At 45.7% G+C, this 20,578-nt stretch overlaps 2 protein-coding genes across 2 annotated transcripts in view; both read right to left on the bottom strand.

Annotated features, from left to right (window-relative positions):
- Positions 1–20,578, bottom strand: part of LOC310788614 (collagen alpha-3(VI) chain-like) — a gene marked incomplete at both ends in the record, with an annotated part of 75,476 nt that overhangs the window by 25,180 nt on the left and 29,718 nt on the right.
- LOC310787841 (collagen alpha-3(VI) chain-like) lies at positions 11,451–18,742 on the bottom strand (the record flags this gene model as incomplete). The annotated part of the gene is given in 12 exon segments (XM_083649307.1): positions 11,451–11,707; positions 12,156–12,755; positions 12,988–13,587; positions 13,820–14,419; positions 14,652–15,052; positions 15,054–15,249; positions 15,496–16,095; positions 16,328–16,927; positions 17,160–17,759; positions 18,006–18,155; positions 18,158–18,604; positions 18,715–18,742. Coding segments are annotated over 12 exon segments (5,079 nt in total).

The raw sequence follows: 20,578 nt of genomic DNA, 5'->3' as shown, positions 1-20,578 counted from the left end.
AGTGTCAAGGATCTCGCCCTTTGTCGTGTATGTGTTCAGATAGAATTGGACAGCTGGATCTCTGCTGTACTGAACCACTGAGACACGATCTTTGTTGTCATCCACACTGAGTGTCTCTACCACTCTTTGGACAAAGTCACGCATTGCTGGGAATCCAGTTCTAGTGCCATCAGATCCATCCAGCAAGAACACAACATCCCTTCCGGAGGGCTGGTGCTCAACTAGGGAACATTAAAATTACACCCATTTTAGGCTGAATGTTGCTAATGTGTGTGGCGGGATAATGAACTGATAGCAGCAAACTGCACCATTCAAAATTCACACTGTTGCACCTGCCATTCCTATTTTATCAAAGTGACAGTAGCTGCTAAGAACCTAATGTTAAATCCTGGAATAGAAATCAATTTGACCTTTACTACAATCTTGGAGAGTTATAAGGAGTCTGTTTCTTACCAGTTACTGTTGGTGTCATGGGTGTGGCCTTCACTATGACTGTGCTCATTACAGAGGAGAGCTGTTCTTGCACATTGGGGAGGTCAGTGAATTCAGACACAGAGATAGCATAACTGGGGTCATGGGATATCTTCTGCAGTTCTCTGCTATCAGAGCTCCTGGTTCCGATCGCAAAGATCAAGACGCCCAGCTCTTTCAGAGCAGAGGCTGGTGTATCAACACTGTCAAAAGACCTTCCACCACTTAGCACTATTAGGAGCTGTGGAACTCCTTCAAGGCGTCTGCTTCCAGCAGAGGGGGTGAAGACATTATCCCTCAAGTGCTGAAGAGCTGCTCCCGTGTTTAGGGGTCTTCCGCCTTTGTGCCTCAAACCTCTGACAGTGTCAAGGATCTCGCCCTTTGTCGTGTATGTGTTCAGATAGAATTGGACAGCTGGATCTCTGCTGTACTGAACCACTGAGACACGATCTTTGTTGTCATCCACACTGAGTGTCTCTACCACTCTTTGGACAAAGTCACGCATTGCTGGGAATCCAGTTCTAGTGCCATCAGATCCATCCAGCAAGAACACAACATCCCTTCCGGAGGGCTGGCGCTCAACTAGGGAACATTAACATTAGACACATTTTAGGCTACATGTTGCTAATGTGTGTGGTGGGATAATGAACTGATAGGAGCTAAATGCACCATTCAAAATTCACACGGTTTCACCTGCCATTACTATTTTATCAAAGTGACAGTAGCTGCTAAGAAGCTAATGTTAAATCCTGGAATAGAAATCAATTTGACCTTTACTACAATCTTGGAGAGTTATAAGGAGTCTGTTTCTTACCAGTTACTGTTGGTGTCATGGGTGTGGCCTTCACTATGACTGTGCTCATTACAGAGGAGAGCTGTTCTTGCACATTGGGGAGGTCAGTTAATTCAGACACAGAGATAGCATAACTGGGGTCATGGGATATCTTCTGCAGTTCTCTGCTATCAGAGCTCCTGGTTCCGATCGCAAAGATCAAGACCCCCAGCTCTTTCAGAGCAGAGGCTGGTGTATCAACACTGTCAGAAGACCTTCCACCACTTAGCACTAGTAGGAGCTGTGGAACTCCTTCAAGGCGTCTGCTTCCAGCAGAGGGGGTGAAGACATTATCCCTCAAGTGCTGAAGAGCTGCTCCCGTGTTTAGGGGTCTTCCGCCTTTGTGCCTCAAACCTCTGACAGTGTCAAGGATCTCGCCCTTTGTCGTGTATGTGTTCAGATAGAATTGGACAGCTGGATCTCTGCTGTACTGAACCACTGAGACACGATCTTTGTTGTCATCCACACTGAGTGTCTCTACCACTCTTTGGACAAAGTCACGCATTGCTGGGAATCCAGTTCTAGTGCCATCAGATCCATCCAGCAAGAACACAACATCCCTTCCGGAGGGCTGGCGCTCAACTAGGGAACATTAACATTAGACACATTTTAGGCTACATGTTGCTAATGTGTGTGGTGGGATAATGAACTGATAGGAGCTAAATGCACCATTCAAAATTCACACGGTTTCACCTGCCATTACTATTTTATCAAAGTGACAGTGGTTGCCAAGAACTTAATGTTAAATCCTAAAATATAAATCATTTTGCCTTTTCCTACAAGGTTGAACAGTTAGAATTGGTCAGTTTCTTACCAGTTACTGTTGGTGTCATGGGTGTGGCTCTCACTCTGACTTTTCCCATTACAGCGGAGAGCTGTTCTTGGACATTGGGTAGGTCAGTGAACTCAGACACAGATAGAGCATAACTAGGGTCATATGATATCTTCTGCAGTTCTCCACTGTCAGAGTTCCTTGTTCCAATGCCAATCACAGAGACGCCCAGCTGTTTGAGAGCAGAGGCTGGGGTATCTACGTTGTCAAAGGACCTTCCACCATTTAGCAGGATCAACATTTGCGGAACACCTTGTTGGCGTCTACTTCCAGAGGAGTTACTAAATACATTGTCCCTGACGTATTGGAGGGCTGCCCCGGTGTTGAGGGGTCTGCCCCCTCTGTGTGTCAGCCCTCTGACCGTGTCAACAATATCCTCTCTTGTGGTATATGTGTTCAGATAGAAATGGACCTCTGTATCTCTGCTGTACTGTGCCACACAGACACGGTCTTTCTTTTCTCCAATATTGAGTTTTTCCACCACCCTCTGAACAAAATCAAGCATGGCAGGGAAGCCATTCCTTGTGGTATCAGAACCATCCAGAAGGAATACTACATCCCTTCTGGGGGTGTCAGGATCAACTGAGAAAACAGATCAAGACAAAGCTTAAAAAACACTAGGCAAAAAGTGTGGATGTGGACTAATCATCTATGGTGGAGACTTCTCCAAAAGTAGCTAGCATTGGCTGCTTAGATTTCAACACTTTGCAAGCATAGGACCACCTCTCTTTAGCAGCACACATACGGCTAAACTATTATTCGTTTTTCCTGAATGTACATGAAACAAATCAATCGTCGCAACAGCAAAAGCCATGCTTGTTAACATACCAAATACGGTCGGCGATTCTCGGGTGACCTCAATAACTGCGGACTTCATGGTGGACTTAAGTTGCTCTTGGACATTGGGGAGGTCAGTGAATTCAGACACAGAGATAGCATAACTGGGGTCATGGGATATCTTCTGCAGTTCTCTGCTATCAGAGCTCCTGGTTCCGATCGCAAAGATCAAGACGCCCAGCTCTTTCAGAGCAGAGGCTGGTGTATCAACACTGTCAAAAGACCTTCCACCACTTAGCACTATTAGGAGCTGTGGAACTCCTTCAAGGCGTCTGCTTCCAGCAGAGGGGGTGAAGACATTATCCCTCAAGTGCTGAAGAGCTGCTCCCGTGTTTAGGGGTCTTCCGCCTTTGTGCCTCAAACCTCTGACAGTGTCAAGGATCTCGCCCTTTGTCGTGTATGTGTTCAGATAGAATTGGACAGCTGGATCTCTGCTGTACTGAACCACTGAGACACGATCTTTGTTGTCATCCACACTGAGTGTCTCTACCACTCTTTGGACAAAGTCACGCATTGCTGGGAATCCAGTTCTAGTGCCATCAGATCCATCCAGCAAGAACACAACATCCCTTCCGGAGGGCTGGTGCTCAACTAGGGAACATTAAAATTACACCCATTTTAGGCTGAATGTTGCTAATGTGTGTGGCGGGATAATGAACTGATAGCAGCAAACTGCACCATTCAAAATTCACACTGTTGCACCTGCCATTCCTATTTTATCAAAGTGACAGTAGCTGCTAAGAACCTAATGTTAAATCCTGGAATAGAAATCAATTTGACCTTTACTACAATCTTGGAGAGTTATAAGGAGTCTGTTTCTTACCAGTTACTGTTGGTGTCATGGGTGTGGCCTTCACTATGACTGTGCTCATTACAGAGGAGAGCTGTTCTTGCACATTGGGGAGGTCAGTGAATTCAGACACAGAGATAGCATAACTGGGGTCATGGGATATCTTCTGCAGTTCTCTGCTATCAGAGCTCCTGGTTCCGATCGCAAAGATCAAGACGCCCAGCTCTTTCAGAGCAGAGGCTGGTGTATCAACACTGTCAAAAGACCTTCCACCACTTAGCACTATTAGGAGCTGTGGAACTCCTTCAAGGCGTCTGCTTCCAGCAGAGGGGGTGAAGACATTATCCCTCAAGTGCTGAAGAGCTGCTCCCGTGTTTAGGGGTCTTCCGCCTTTGTGCCTCAAACCTCTGACAGTGTCAAGGATCTCGCCCTTTGTCGTGTATGTGTTCAGATAGAATTGGACAGCTGGATCTCTGCTGTACTGAACCACTGAGACACGATCTTTGTTGTCATCCACACTGAGTGTCTCTACCACTCTTTGGACAAAGTCACGCATTGCTGGGAATCCAGTTCTAGTGCCATCAGATCCATCCAGCAAGAACACAACATCCCTTCCGGAGGGCTGGCGCTCAACTAGGGAACATTAACATTAGACACATTTTAGGCTACATGTTGCTAATGTGTGTGGTGGGATAATGAACTGATAGGAGCTAAATGCACCATTCAAAATTCACACGGTTTCACCTGCCATTACTATTTTATCAAAGTGACAGTAGCTGCTAAGAAGCTAATGTTAAATCCTGGAATAGAAATCAATTTGACCTTTACTACAATCTTGGAGAGTTATAAGGAGTCTGTTTCTTACCAGTTACTGTTGGTGTCATGGGTGTGGCCTTCACTATGACTGTGCTCATTACAGAGGAGAGCTGTTCTTGCACATTGGGGAGGTCAGTTAATTCAGACACAGAGATAGCATAACTGGGGTCATGGGATATCTTCTGCAGTTCTCTGCTATCAGAGCTCCTGGTTCCGATCGCAAAGATCAAGACCCCCAGCTCTTTCAGAGCAGAGGCTGGTGTATCAACACTGTCAGAAGACCTTCCACCACTTAGCACTAGTAGGAGCTGTGGAACTCCTTCAAGGCGTCTGCTTCCAGCAGAGGGGGTGAAGACATTATCCCTCAAGTGCTGAAGAGCTGCTCCCGTGTTTAGGGGTCTTCCGCCTTTGTGCCTCAAACCTCTGACAGTGTCAAGGATCTCGCCCTTTGTCGTGTATGTGTTCAGATAGAATTGGACAGCTGGATCTCTGCTGTACTGAACCACTGAGACACGATCTTTGTTGTCATCCACACTGAGTGTCTCTACCACTCTTTGGACAAAGTCACGCATTGCTGGGAATCCAGTTCTAGTGCCATCAGATCCATCCAGCAAGAACACAACATCCCTTCCGGAGGGCTGGCGCTCAACTAGGGAACATTAACATTAGACACATTTTAGGCTACATGTTGCTAATGTGTGTGGTGGGATAATGAACTGATAGGAGCTAAATGCACCATTCAAAATTCACACGGTTTCACCTGCCATTACTATTTTATCAAAGTGACAGTGGTTGCCAAGAACTTAATGTTAAATCCTAAAATATAAATCATTTTGCCTTTTCCTACAAGGTTGAACAGTTAGAATTGGTCAGTTTCTTACCAGTTACTGTTGGTGTCATGGGTGTGGCTCTCACTCTGACTTTTCCCATTACAGCGGAGAGCTGTTCTTGGACATTGGGTAGGTCAGTGAACTCAGACACAGATAGAGCATAACTAGGGTCATATGATATCTTCTGCAGTTCTCCACTGTCAGAGTTCCTTGTTCCAATGCCAATCACAGAGACGCCCAGCTGTTTGAGAGCAGAGGCTGGGGTATCTACGTTGTCAAAGGACCTTCCACCATTTAGCAGGATCAACATTTGCGGAACACCTTGTTGGCGTCTACTTCCAGAGGAGTTACTAAATACATTGTCCCTGACGTATTGGAGGGCTGCCCCGGTGTTGAGGGGTCTGCCCCCTCTGTGTGTCAGCCCTCTGACCGTGTCAACAATATCCTCTCTTGTGGTATATGTGTTCAGATAGAAATGGACCTCTGTATCTCTGCTGTACTGTGCCACACAGACACGGTCTTTCTTTTCTCCAATATTGAGTTTTTCCACCACCCTCTGAACAAAATCAAGCATGGCAGGGAAGCCATTCCTTGTGGTATCAGAACCATCCAGAAGGAATACTACATCCCTTCTGGGGGTGTCAGGATCAACTGAGAAAACAGATCAAGACAAAGCATAAAAAACACTAGGCAAAAAGTGTGGATGTGGACTAATCATCTATGGTGGAGACTTCTCCAAAAGTAGCTAGCATTGGCTGCTTAGATTTCAACACTTTGCAAGCATAGGACCACCTCTCTTTAGCAGCACACATACGGCTAAACTATTATTCGTTTTTCCTGAATGTACATGAAACAAATCAATCGTCGCAACAGCAAAAGCCATGCTTGTTAACATACCAAATACGGTCGGCGATTCTCGGGTGACCTCAATAACTGCTGACTTCATGGTGGACTTAAGTTGCTCTTGGACATTGGGGAGGTCAGTGAATTCAGACACAGAGATAGCATAACTGGGGTCATGGGATATCTTCTGCAGTTCTCTGCTATCAGAGCTCCTGGTTCCGATCGCAAAGATCAAGACGCCCAGCTCTTTCAGAGCAGAGGCTGGTGTATCAACACTGTCAAAAGACCTTCCACCACTTAGCACTATTAGGAGCTGTGGAACTCCTTCAAGGCGTCTGCTTCCAGCAGAGGGGGTGAAGACATTATCCCTCAAGTGCTGAAGAGCTGCTCCCGTGTTTAGGGGTCTTCCGCCTTTGTGCCTCAAACCTCTGACAGTGTCAAGGATCTCGCCCTTTGTCGTGTATGTGTTCAGATAGAATTGGACAGCTGGATCTCTGCTGTACTGAACCACTGAGACACGATCTTTGTTGTCATCCACACTGAGTGTCTCTACCACTCTTTGGACAAAGTCACGCATTGCTGGGAATCCAGTTCTAGTGCCATCAGATCCATCCAGCAAGAACACAACATCCCTTCCGGAGGGCTGGCGCTCAACTAGGGAACATTAACATTAGACACATTTTAGGCTACATGTTGCTAATGTGTGTGGTGGGATAATGAACTGATAGGAGCTAAATGCACCATTCAAAATTCACACGGTTTCACCTGCCATTACTATTTTATCAAAGTGACAGTAGCTGCTAAGAAGCTAATGTTAAATCCTGGAATAGAAATCAATTTGACCTTTACTACAATCTTGGAGAGTTATAAGGAGTCTGTTTCTTACCAGTTACTGTTGGTGTCATGGGTGTGGCCTTCACTATGACTGTGCTCATTACAGAGGAGAGCTGTTCTTGCACATTGGGGAGGTCAGTTAATTCAGACACAGAGATAGCATAACTGGGGTCATGGGATATCTTCTGCAGTTCTCTGCTATCAGAGCTCCTGGTTCCGATCGCAAAGATCAAGACCCCCAGCTCTTTCAGAGCAGAGGCTGGTGTATCAACACTGTCAGAAGACCTTCCACCACTTAGCACTAGTAGGAGCTGTGGAACTCCTTCAAGGCGTCTGCTTCCAGCAGAGGGGGTGAAGACATTATCCCTCAAGTGCTGAAGAGCTGCTCCCGTGTTTAGGGGTCTTCCGCCTTTGTGCCTCAAACCTCTGACAGTGTCAAGGATCTCGCCCTTTGTCGTGTATGTGTTCAGATAGAATTGGACAGCTGGATCTCTGCTGTACTGAACCACTGAGACACGATCTTTGTTGTCATCCACACTGAGTGTCTCTACCACTCTTTGGACAAAGTCACGCATTGCTGGGAATCCAGTTCTAGTGCCATCAGATCCATCCAGCAAGAACACAACATCCCTTCCGGAGGGCTGGCGCTCAACTAGGGAACATTAACATTAGACACATTTTAGGCTACATGTTGCTAATGTGTGTGGTGGGATAATGAACTGATAGGAGCTAAATGCACCATTCAAAATTCACACGGTTTCACCTGCCATTACTATTTTATCAAAGTGACAGTGGTTGCCAAGAACTTAATGTTAAATCCTAAAATATAAATCATTTTGCCTTTTCCTACAAGGTTGAACAGTTAGAATTGGTCAGTTTCTTACCAGTTACTGTTGGTGTCATGGGTGTGGCTCTCACTCTGACTTTTCCCATTACAGCGGAGAGCTGTTCTTGGACATTGGGTAGGTCAGTGAACTCAGACACAGATAGAGCATAACTAGGGTCATATGATATCTTCTGCAGTTCTCCACTGTCAGAGTTCCTTGTTCCAATGCCAATCACAGAGACGCCCAGCTGTTTGAGAGCAGAGGCTGGGGTATCTACGTTGTCAAAGGACCTTCCACCATTTAGCAGGATCAACATTTGCAGAACACCTTGTTGGCGTCTACTTCCAGAGGAGTTACTAAATACATTGTCCCTGACGTATTGGAGGGCTGCCCCGGTGTTGAGGGGTCTGCCCCCTCTGTGTGTCAGCCCTCTGACCGTGTCAACAATATCCTCTCTTGTGGTATATGTGTTCAGATAGAAATGGACCTCTGTATCTCTGCTGTACTGTGCCACACAGACACGGTCTTTCTTTTCTCCAATATTGAGTTTTTCCACCACCCTCTGAACAAAATCAAGCATGGCAGGGAAGCCATTCCTTGTGGTATCAGAACCATCCAGAAGGAATACTACATCCCTTCTGGGGGTGTCAGGATCAACTGAGAAAACAGATCAAGACAAAGCATAAAAAACACTAGGCAAAAAGTGTGGATGTGGACTAATCATCTATGGTGGAGACTTCTCCAAAAGTAGCTAGCATTGGCTGCTTAGATTTCAACACTTTGCAAGCATAGGACCACCTCTCTTTAGCAGCACACATACGGCTAAACTATTATTCGTTTTTCCTGAATGTACATGAAACAAATCAATCGTCGCAACAGCAAAAGCCATGCTTGTTAACATACCAAATACGGTCGGCGATTCTCGGGTGACCTCAATAACTGCTGACTTCATGGTGGACTTAAGTTGCTCTTGGACATTGGGGAGGTCAGTGAATTCAGACACAGAGATAGCATAACTGGGGTCATGGGATATCTTCTGCAGTTCTCTGCTATCAGAGCTCCTGGTTCCGATCGCAAAGATCAAGACGCCCAGCTCTTTCAGAGCAGAGGCTGGTGTATCAACACTGTCAAAAGACCTTCCACCACTTAGCACTATTAGGAGCTGTGGAACTCCTTCAAGGCGTCTGCTTCCAGCAGAGGGGGTGAAGACATTATCCCTCAAGTGCTGAAGAGCTGCTCCCGTGTTTAGGGGTCTTCCGCCTTTGTGCCTCAAACCTCTGACAGTGTCAAGGATCTCGCCCTTTGTCGTGTATGTGTTCAGATAGAATTGGACAGCTGGATCTCTGCTGTACTGAACCACTGAGACACGATCTTTGTTGTCATCCACACTGAGTGTCTCTACCACTCTTTGGACAAAGTCACGCATTGCTGGGAATCCAGTTCTAGTGCCATCAGATCCATCCAGCAAGAACACAACATCCCTTCCGGAGGGCTGGCGCTCAACTAGGGAACATTAACATTAGACACATTTTAGGCTACATGTTGCTAATGTGTGTGGTGGGATAATGAACTGATAGGAGCTAAATGCACCATTCAAAATTCACACGGTTTCACCTGCCATTACTATTTTATCAAAGTGACAGTAGCTGCTAAGAAGCTAATGTTAAATCCTGGAATAGAAATCAATTTGACCTTTACTACAATCTTGGAGAGTTATAAGGAGTCTGTTTCTTACCAGTTACTGTTGGTGTCATGGGTGTGGCCTTCACTATGACTGTGCTCATTACAGAGGAGAGCTGTTCTTGCACATTGGGGAGGTCAGTGAATTCAGACACAGAGATAGCATAACTGGGGTCATGGGATATCTTCTGCAGTTCTCTGCTATCAGAGCTCCTGGTTCCGATCGCAAAGATCAAGACGCCCAGCTCTTTCAGAGCAGAGGCTGGTGTATCAACACTGTCAAAAGACCTTCCACCACTTAGCACTATTAGGAGCTGTGGAACTCCTTCAAGGCGTCTGCTTCCAGCAGAGGGGGTGAAGACATTATCCCTCAAGTGCTGAAGAGCTGCTCCCGTGTTTAGGGGTCTTCCGCCTTTGTGCCTCAAACCTCTGACAGTGTCAAGGATCTCGCCCTTTGTCGTGTATGTGTTCAGATAGAATTGGACAGCTGGATCTCTGCTGTACTGAACCACTGAGACACAATCTTTGTTGTCATCCACACTGAGTGTCTCTACCACTCTTTGGACAAAGTCACGCATTGCTGGGAATCCAGTTCTAGTGCCATCAGATCCATCCAGCAAGAACACAACATCCCTTCCGGAGGGCTGGCGCTCAACTAGGGAACATTAACATTAGACACATTTTAGGCTACATGTTGCTAATGTGTGTGGTGGGATAATGAACTGATAGGAGCTAAATGCACCATTCAAAATTCACACGGTTTCACCTGCCATTACTATTTTATCAAAGTGACAGTAGCTGCTAAGAAGCTAATGTTAAATCCTGGAATAGAAATCAATTTGACCTTTACTACAATCTTGGAGAGTTATAAGGAGTCTGTTTCTTACCAGTTACTGTTGGTGTCATGGGTGTGGCCTTCACTATGACTGTGCTCATTACAGAGGAGAGCTGTTCTTGCACATTGGGGAGGTCAGTTAATTCAGACACAGAGATAGCATAACTGGGGTCATGGGATATCTTCTGCAGTTCTCTGCTATCAGAGCTCCTGGTTCCGATCGCAAAGATCAAGACCCCCAGCTCTTTCAGAGCAGAGGCTGGTGTATCAACACTGTCAGAAGACCTTCCACCACTTAGCACTAGTAGGAGCTGTGGAACTCCTTCAAGGCGTCTGCTTCCAGCAGAGGGGGTGAAGACATTATCCCTCAAGTGCTGAAGAGCTGCTCCCGTGTTTAGGGGTCTTCCGCCTTTGTGCCTCAAACCTCTGACAGTGTCAAGGATCTCGCCCTTTGTCGTGTATGTGTTCAGATAGAATTGGACAGCTGGATCTCTGCTGTACTGAACCACTGAGACACGATCTTTGTTGTCATCCACACTGAGTGTCTCTACCACTCTTTGGACAAAGTCACGCATTGCTGGGAATCCAGTTCTAGTGCCATCAGATCCATCCAGCAAGAACACAACATCCCTTCCGGAGGGCTGGCGCTCAACTAGGGAACATTAACATTAGACACATTTTAGGCTACATGTTGCTAATGTGTGTGGTGGGATAATGAACTGATAGGAGCTAAATGCACCATTCAAAATTCACACGGTTTCACCTGCCATTACTATTTTATCAAAGTGACAGTGGTTGCCAAGAACTTAATGTTAAATCCTAAAATATAAATCATTTTGCCTTTTCCTACAAGGTTGAACAGTTAGAATTGGTCAGTTTCTTACCAGTTACTGTTGGTGTCATGGGTGTGGCTCTCACTCTGACTTTTCCCATTACAGCGGAGAGCTGTTCTTGGACATTGGGTAGGTCAGTGAACTCAGACACAGATAGAGCATAACTAGGGTCATATGATATCTTCTGCAGTTATCCACTGTCAGAGTTCCTTGTTCCAATGCCAATCACAGAGACGCCCAGCTGTTTGAGAGCAGAGGCTGGGGTATCTACGTTGTCAAAGGACCTTCCACCATTTAGCAGGATCAACATTTGCGGAACACCTTGTTGGCGTCTACTTCCAGAGGAGTTAGTAAAGACGTTGTCCCTGACGTATTGGAGGGCTGCCCCGGTGTTGAGGGGTCTGCCCCCTCTGTGTCTCAGCCCTCTGACCGTGTCAACAATATCCTCTTGTGGTATATGTGTTCAGATAGAAATGGACCTCTGTATCTCTGCTGTACTGTGCCACACAGACACGGTCTTTCTTTTCTCCAATATTGAGTTTTTCCACCACCCTCTGAACAAAATCAAGCATGGCAGGGAAGCCATTCCTTGTGGTATCAGAACCATCCAGAAGGAATACTACATCCCTTCTGGGGGTGTCAGGATCAACTGAGAAAACAGATCAAGACAAAGCTTAAAAAACACTAGGCAAAAAGTGTGGATGTGGACTAATCATCTATGGTGGAGACTTCTCCAAAAGTAGCTAGCATTGGCTGCTTAGATTTCAACACTTTGCAAGCATAGGACCACCTCTCTTTAGCAGCACACATACGGCTAAACTATTATTCGTTTTTCCTGAATGTACATGAAACAAATCAATCGTCGCAACAGCAAAAGCCATGCTTGTTAACATACCAAATACGGTCGGCGATTCTCGGGTGACCTCAATAACTGCGGACTTCATGGTGGACTTAAGTTGCTCTTGGACATTGGGGAGGTCAGTGAATTCAGACACAGAGATAGCATAACTGGGGTCATGGGATATCTTCTGCAGTTCTCTGCTATCAGAGCTCCTGGTTCCGATCGCAAAGATCAAGACGCCCAGCTCTTTCAGAGCAGAGGCTGGTGTATCAACACTGTCAAAAGACCTTCCACCACTTAGCACTATTAGGAGCTGTGGAACTCCTTCAAGGCGTCTGCTTCCAGCAGAGGGGGTGAAGACATTATCCCTCAAGTGCTGAAGAGCTGCTCCCGTGTTTAGGGGTCTTCCGCCTTTGTGCCTCAAACCTCTGACAGTGTCAAGGATCTCGCCCTTTGTCGTGTATGTGTTCAGATAGAATTGGACAGCTGGATCTCTGCTGTACTGAACCACTGAGACACGATCTTTGTTGTCATCCACACTGAGTGTCTCTACGACTCTTTGGACAAAGTCACGCATTGCTGGGAATCCAGTTCTAGTGCCATCAGATCCATCCAGCAAGAACACAACATCCCTTCCGGAGGGCTGGCGCTCAACTAGGGAACATTAAAATTACACCCATTTTAGGCTGAATGTTGCTAATGTGTGTGGCGGGATAATGAACTGATAGCAGCAAACTGCACCATTCAAAATTCACACTGTTGCACCTGCCATTCCTATTTTATCAAAGTGACAGTAGCTGCTAAGAACCTAATGTTAAATCCTGGAATAGAAATCAATTTGACCTTTACTACAATCTTGGAGAGTTATAAGGAGTCTGTTTCTTACCAGTTACTGTTGGTGTCATGGGTGTGGCCTTCACTATGACTGTGCTCATTACAGAGGAGAGCTGTTCTTGCACATTGGGGAGGTCAGTGAATTCAGACACAGAGATAGCATAACTGGGGTCATGGGATATCTTCTGCAGTTCTCTGCTATCAGAGCTCCTGGTTCCGATCGCAAAGATCAAGACGCCCAGCTCTTTCAGAGCAGAGGCTGGTGTATCAACACTGTCAAAAGACCTTCCACCACTTAGCACTATTAGGAGCTGTGGAACTCCTTCAAGGCGTCTGCTTCCAGCAGAGGGGGTGAAGACATTATCCCTCAAGTGCTGAAGAGCTGCTCCCGTGTTTAGGGGTCTTCCGCCTTTGTGCCTCAAACCTCTGACAGTGTCAAGGATCTCGCCCTTTGTCGTGTATGTGTTCAGATAGAATTGGACAGCTGGATCTCTGCTGTACTGAACCACTGAGACACGATCTTTGTTGTCATCCACACTGAGTGTCTCTACCACTCTTTGGACAAAGTCACGCATTGCTGGGAATCCAGTTCTAGTGCCATCAGATCCATCCAGCAAGAACACAACATCCCTTCCGGAGGGCTGGCGCTCAACTAGGGAACATTAACATTAGACACATTTTAGGCTACATGTTGCTAATGTGTGTGGTGGGATAATGAACTGATAGGAGCTAAATGCACCATTCAAAATTCACACGGTTTCACCTGCCATTACTATTTTATCAAAGTGACAGTAGCTGCTAAGAAGCTAATGTTAAATCCTGGAATAGAAATCAATTTGACCTTTACTACAATCTTGGAGAGTTATAAGGAGTTTGTTTCTTACCAGTTACTGTTGGTGTCATGGGTGTGGCCTTCACTATGACTGTGCTCATTACAGAGGAGAGCTGTTCTTGCACATTGGGGAGGTCAGTTAATTCAGACACAGAGATAGCATAACTGGGGTCATGGGATATCTTCTGCAGTTCTCTGCTATCAGAGCTCCTGGTTCCGATCGCAAAGATCAAGACCCCCAGCTCTTTCAGAGCAGAGGCTGGTGTATCAACACTGTCAGAAGACCTTCCACCACTTAGCACTAGTAGGAGCTGTGGAACTCCTTCAAGGCGTCTGCTTCCAGCAGAGGGGGTGAAGACATTATCCCTCAAGTGCTGAAGAGCTGCTCCCGTGTTTAGGGGTCTTCCGCCTTTGTGCCTCAAACCTCTGACAGTGTCAAGGATCTCGCCCTTTGTCGTGTATGTGTTCAGATAGAATTGGACAGCTGGATCTCTGCTGTACTGAACCACTGAGACACGATCTTTGTTGTCATCCACACTGAGTGTCTCTACCACTCTTTGGACAAAGTCACGCATTGCTGGGAATCCAGTTCTAGTGCCATCAGATCCATCCAGCAAGAACACAACATCCCTTCCGGAGGGCTGGCGCTCAACTAGGGAACATTAACATTAGACACATTTTAGGCTACATGTTGCTAATGTGTGTGGTGGGATAATGAACTGATAGGAGCTAAATGCACCATTCAAAATTCACACGGTTTCACCTGCCATTACTATTTTATCAAAGTGACAGTGGTTGCCAAGAACTTAATGTTAAATCCTAAAATATAAATCATTTTGCCTTTTCCTACAAGGTTGAACAGTTAGAATTGGTCAGTTTCTTACCAGTTACTGTTGGTGTCATGGGTGTGGCTCTCACTCTGACTTTTCCCATTACAGCGGAGAGCTGTTCTTGGACATTGGGTAGGTCAGTGAACTCAGACACAGATAGAGCATAACTAGGGTCATATGATATCTTCTGCAGTTCTCCACTGTCAGAGTTCCTTGTTCCAATGCCAATCACAGAGACGCCCAGCTGTTTGAGAGCAGAGGCTGGGGTATCTACGTTGTCAAAGGACCTTCCACCATTTAGCAGGATCAACATTTGCGGAACACCTTGTTGGCGTCTACTTCCAGAGGAGTTAGTAAAGACGTTGTCCCTGACGTATTGGAGGGCTGCCCCGGTGTTGAGGGGTCTGCCCCCTCTGTGTCTCAGCCCTCTGACCGTGTCAACAATATCCTCTTGTGGTATATGTGTTCAGATAGAAATGGACCTCTGTATCTCTGCTGTACTGTGCCACACAGACACGGTCTTTCTTTTCTCCAATATTGAGTTTTTCCACCACCCTCTGAACAAAATCAAGCATGGCAGGGAAGCCATTCCTTGTGGTATCAGAACCATCCAGAAGGAATACTACATCCCTTCTGGGGGTGTCAGGATCAACTGAGAAAACAGATCAAGACAAAGCTTAAAAAACACTAGGCAAAAAGTGTGGATGTGGACTAATCATCTATGGTGGAGACTTCTCCAAAAGTAGCTAGCATTGGCTGCTTAGATTTCAACACTTTGCAAGCATAGGACCACCTCTCTTTAGCAGCACACATACGGCTAAACTATTATTCGTTTTTCCTGAATGTACATGAAACAAATCAATCGTCGCAACAGCAAAAGCCATGCTTGTTAACATACCAAATACGGTCGGCGATTCTCGGGTGACCTCAATAACTGCGGACTTCATGGTGGACTTAAGTTGCTCTTGGACATTGGGGAGGTCAGTGAATTCAGACACAGAGATAGCATAACTGGGGTCATGGGATATCTTCTGCAGTTCTCTGCTATCAGAGCTCCTGGTTCCGATCGCAAAGATCAAGACGCCCAGCTCTTTCAGAGCAGAGGCTGGTGTATCAACACTGTCAAAAGACCTTCCACCACTTAGCACTATTAGGAGCTGTGGAACTCCTTCAAGGCGTCTGCTTCCAGCAGAGGGGGTGAAGACATTATCCCTCAAGTGCTGAAGAGCTGCTCCCGTGTTTAGGGGTCTTCCGCCTTTGTGCCTCAAACCTCTGACAGTGTCAAGGATCTCGCCCTTTGTCGTGTATGTGTTCAGATAGAATTGGACAGCTGGATCTCTGCTGTACTGAACCACTGAGACACGATCTTTGTTGTCATCCACACTGAGTGTCTCTACCACTCTTTGGACAAAGTCACGCATTGCTGGGAATCCAGTTCTAGTGCCATCAGATCCATCCAGCAAGAACACAACATCCCTTCCGGAGGGCTGGTGCTCAACTAGGGAACATTAAAATTACACCCATTTTAGGCTGAATGTTGCTAATGTGTGTGGCGGGATAATGAACTGATAGCAGCAAACTGCACCATTCAAAATTCACACTGTTGCACCTGCCATTCCTATTTTATCAAAGTGACAGTAGCTGCTAAGAACCTAATGTTAAATCCTGGAATAGAAATCAATTTGACCTTTACTACAATCTTGGAGAGTTATAAGGAGTCTGTTTCTTACCAGTTACTGTTGGTGTCATGGGTGTGGCCTTCACTATGACTGTGCTCATTACAGAGGAGAGCTGTTCTTGCACATTGGGGAGGTCAGTGAATTCAGACACAGAGATAGCATAACTGGGGTCATGGGATATCTTCTGCAGTTCTCTGCTATCAGAGCTCCTGGTTCCGATCGCAAAGATCAAGACGCCCAGCTCTTTCAGAGCAGAGGCTGGTGTATCAACACTGTCAAAAGACCTTCCACCACTTAGCACTATTAGGAGCTGTGGAACTCCTTCAAGGCGTCTGCTTCCAGCAGAGGGGGTGAAGACATTATCCCTCAAGTGCTGAAGAGCTGCTCCCGTGTTTAGGGGTCTTCCGCCTTTGTGCCTCAAACCTCTGACAGTGTCAAGGATCTCGCCCTTTGTCGTGTATGTGTTCAGATAGAATTGGACAGCTGGATCTCTGCTGTACTGAACCACTGAGACACGATCTTTGTTGTCATCCACACTGAGTGTCTCTACCACTCTTTGGACAAAGTCACGCATTGCTGGGAATCCAGTTCTAGTGCCATCAGATCCATCCAGCAAGAACACAACATCCCTTCCGGAGGGCTGGCGCTCAACTAGGGAACATTAACATTAGACACATTTTAGGCTACATGTTGCTAATGTGTGTGGTGGGATAATGAACTGATAGGAGCTAAATGCACCATTCAAAATTCACACGGTTTCACCTGCCATTACTATTTTATCAAAGTGACAGTGGTTGCCAAGAACTTAATGTTAAATCCTAAAATATAAATCATTTTGCCTTTTCCTACAAGGTTGAACAGTTAGAATTGGTCAGTTTCTTACCAGTTACTGTTGGTGTCATGGGTGTGGCTCTCACTCTGACTTTTCCCATTACAGCGGAGAGCTGTTCTTGGACATTGGGTAGGTCAGTGAACTCAGACACAGATAGAGCATAACTAGGGTCATATGATATCTTCTGCAGTTCTCCACTGTCAGAGTTCCTTGTTCCAATGCCAATCACAGAGACGCCCAGCTGTTTGAGAGCAGAGGCTGGGGTATCTACGTTGTCAAAGGACCTTCCACCATTTAGCAGGATCAACATTTGCGGAACACCTTGTTGGCGTCTACTTCCAGAGGAGTTAGTAAATACGTTGTCCCTGACGTATTGGAGGGCTGCCCCGGTGTTGAGGGGTCTGCCCCCTCTGTGTCTCAGCCCTCTGACCGTGTCAACAATATCCTCTCTTGTGGTATATGTGTTCAGATAGAAATGGACCTCTGTATCTCTGCTGTACTGTGCCACACAGACACTGTCTTTCTTTTCTCCAATATTGAGTTTTTCCACCACCCTCTGAACAAAATCAAGCATGGCAGGGAAGCCATTCCTTGTGGTATCAGAACCATCCAGAAGGAATACTACATCCCTTCTGGGGGTGTCAGGATCAACTGAGAAAACAGATCAAGACAAAGCATAAAAAACACTAGGCAAAAAGTGTGGATGTGGACTAATCATCTATGGTGGAGACTTCTCCAAAAGTAGCTAGCATTGGCTGCTTAGATTTCAACACTTTGCAAGCATAGGACCACCTCTCTTTAGCAGCACACATACGGCTAAACTATTATTAGTTTTTCCTGAATGTACATGAAACAAATCAATCGTCGCAACAGCAAAAGCCATGCTTGTTAACATACCAAATACGGTCGGCGATTCTCGGGTGACCTCAATAACTGCTGACTTCATGGTGGACTTAAGTTGCTCTTGGACATTGGGGAGGTCAGTGAATTCAGACACAGAGATAGCATAACTGGGGTCATGGGATATCTTCTGCAGTTCTCTGCTATAGAGCTCCTGGTTCCGATCGCAAAGATCAATACGCCCAGCTCTTTCAGAGCAGAGGCTGGTGTATCAACACTGTCAAAAGACCTTCCACCACTTAGCACTATTAGGAGCTGTGGAACTCCTTCAAGGCGTCTGCTTCCAGCAGAGGGGGTGAAGACATTATCCCTCAAGTGCTGAAGAGCTGCTCCCGTGTTTAGGGGTCTTCCGCCTTTGTGCCTCAAACCTCTGACAGTGTCAAGGATCTCGCCCTTTGTCGTGTATGTGTTCAGATAGAATTGGACAGCTGGATCTCTGCTGTACTGAACCACTGAGACACGATCTTTGTTGTCATCCACACTGAGTGTCTCTACCACTCTTTGGACAAAGTCACGCATTGCTGGGAATCCAGTTCTAGTGCCATCAGATCCATCCAGCAAGAACACAAAATCCCTTCCGGAGGGCTGGTGCTCAACTAGGGAACATTAAAATTACACACATTTTAGGGTGCATGTTGCTAATGTGTGTGGCGGGATAATGAACTGATAGAAGTAAAGTTTTATTAAAATAATAAAAATGTCTTACCATCTGTAATTCCCTCTTGTGGCTTCATTTGAGTAAGATGAGAAACCAAACTTTGTTGAATATCAGAGATATTTGCAAAATCAGGGACTGAATATGTATAACTTGGGTCTGAGGAAATGGCTTGCATCTCAACTGTATTTGCCATTCTTGTTCCAATTGCAAATGTGACAACTCCTTCAGTCTTGAGAGTATTTGCTGGGCCTCGAGGTGAATCTCTAGATCTGCCACCAGCCAGCAAGATAAGTATCTGCTTGGCACCCTCATCACGTCGACTTCCAGCATTTAAAACAAAGATATTGTCCCTCACAAACTGTAGGGCTCCTCCAATATACTGTGGCCTTCCACCTTTTGGCTTTAGGTTTGCAATATGCCTAAGGACATCATCTCTTGTCTTATAAGTATTCAGATTAAAATTTGCTTCAGCACTGTTGCTATACTGCACAACAGCAACTTTGTCTTCTTCTTGGTCCAAGTCAAAGCTGCCCACCACTTTTGCAACAAATTCACGTATAGAAGTGAATCTGCTCCTGGCATCATCAGAACCATCAAGAAGGAAGACAATGTCTCTTTTCACACTGGGCCTTGAACCTAAAATAATCCACAATCATGAAATTTAAACCATATAAATGTAACATATATTTGATATGTATGCAATTTACATGCTCTGAAAAGATATATACAGTAGATAGATAGATAGTCCAAAGTGGCTTTTACTCGAAAGAGATCCCTTCACTCAGTAAAATTAAACAAAGCTGGTTATTATTCTACTCAAGTTCACTCACCTACACCAGAGATGATTGTACCTTTATGAGATGCAACTGCTGACAGCAACTGTTGTCTCACAAGATTTAAATCTGAAATCTTGATAAAGTATGTCTCTGTGGGACTGTGTGCTAAGCGCTCCATCTCCAACTTATCTGCATTTGTTACGGCCTCCACAATACAAAAATCAAAACAGGCTCAAGTGGAGAACATAACATAAAAGGACGCCAACACAAGGATAAAAAAGGATAGGGTTTTTATTTGTTTCCCAACTCCTGAAAGAAAAAGAAGCCCAAAACCATAAAATAAGAAAACCTGGCAGTTCGGCCAAAATAAGCAAAAGGGAGAGGGGTCTGGGCTGGCCCATATAGGGCCGTCGAAGCCAGCCCCTCTCCTTAAGCTAACAATTCAAAAGTTAAAGAATACTTTAGGAAAACTAAACTAAAACTAATAACGAAAAATATAACTACCGAACTTACCAGGTTTAAACTAAAATAATAAAGCCTGGCACCTATTGTGCCAGGACCTAAGAAAGTAAAGGAATGGGCATGAGGATCAAACAAAACTGCAGGTGCTGCTGGGCTGGATTTCAGAGGTAGAACTGCTGTGTCCCAGCAGCAAGCCAGCTTATATACCAAGCAGAGCTGCATCAGCAATCAGGTCTGCAGGTGTTCAGCCTGAGGTAATGAGGAGCAGAGGAGATCAATTAAGCAGCTTCACACACAGCATGTAAACACATAAATGTATAGCATAATACATACCGTGTGTGAAGCTGATCATGCACCATGGCCATGGCCACACGCAACACCCCCACCCTATGATGATGAATACCGGGAGTGCAACGTGAGGTCATTCAGTCGTCAGAAAACGAGCGCGACAAAGTGTCGGCCAGGACATTATCCTTTCCACGCACATGTCTCACTTCCAAATTGAAGGCCTGAAGGAAAAGAGACCACCTCATTAGTCTCCGATTTGAATTCCGCATCCGGTTCAGAAAAACAAGTGGGTTGTGGTCAGTAAACACAAGCGTAGGCACACTAGAAGAGCCCACATAGACCTCAAAGTGTTCAAGTGCCAAAACGAGCGCAAGCGCCTCCTTCTC

This window comes from Poromitra crassiceps (genome assembly GCF_964638095.1).
Source record: "Poromitra crassiceps genome assembly, chromosome: 13".
NCBI classification, from domain to species: domain Eukaryota; kingdom Metazoa; phylum Chordata; class Actinopteri; order Beryciformes; family Melamphaidae; genus Poromitra; species Poromitra crassiceps.
This window is presented reverse-complemented; position numbering and strand designations above follow the sequence as displayed.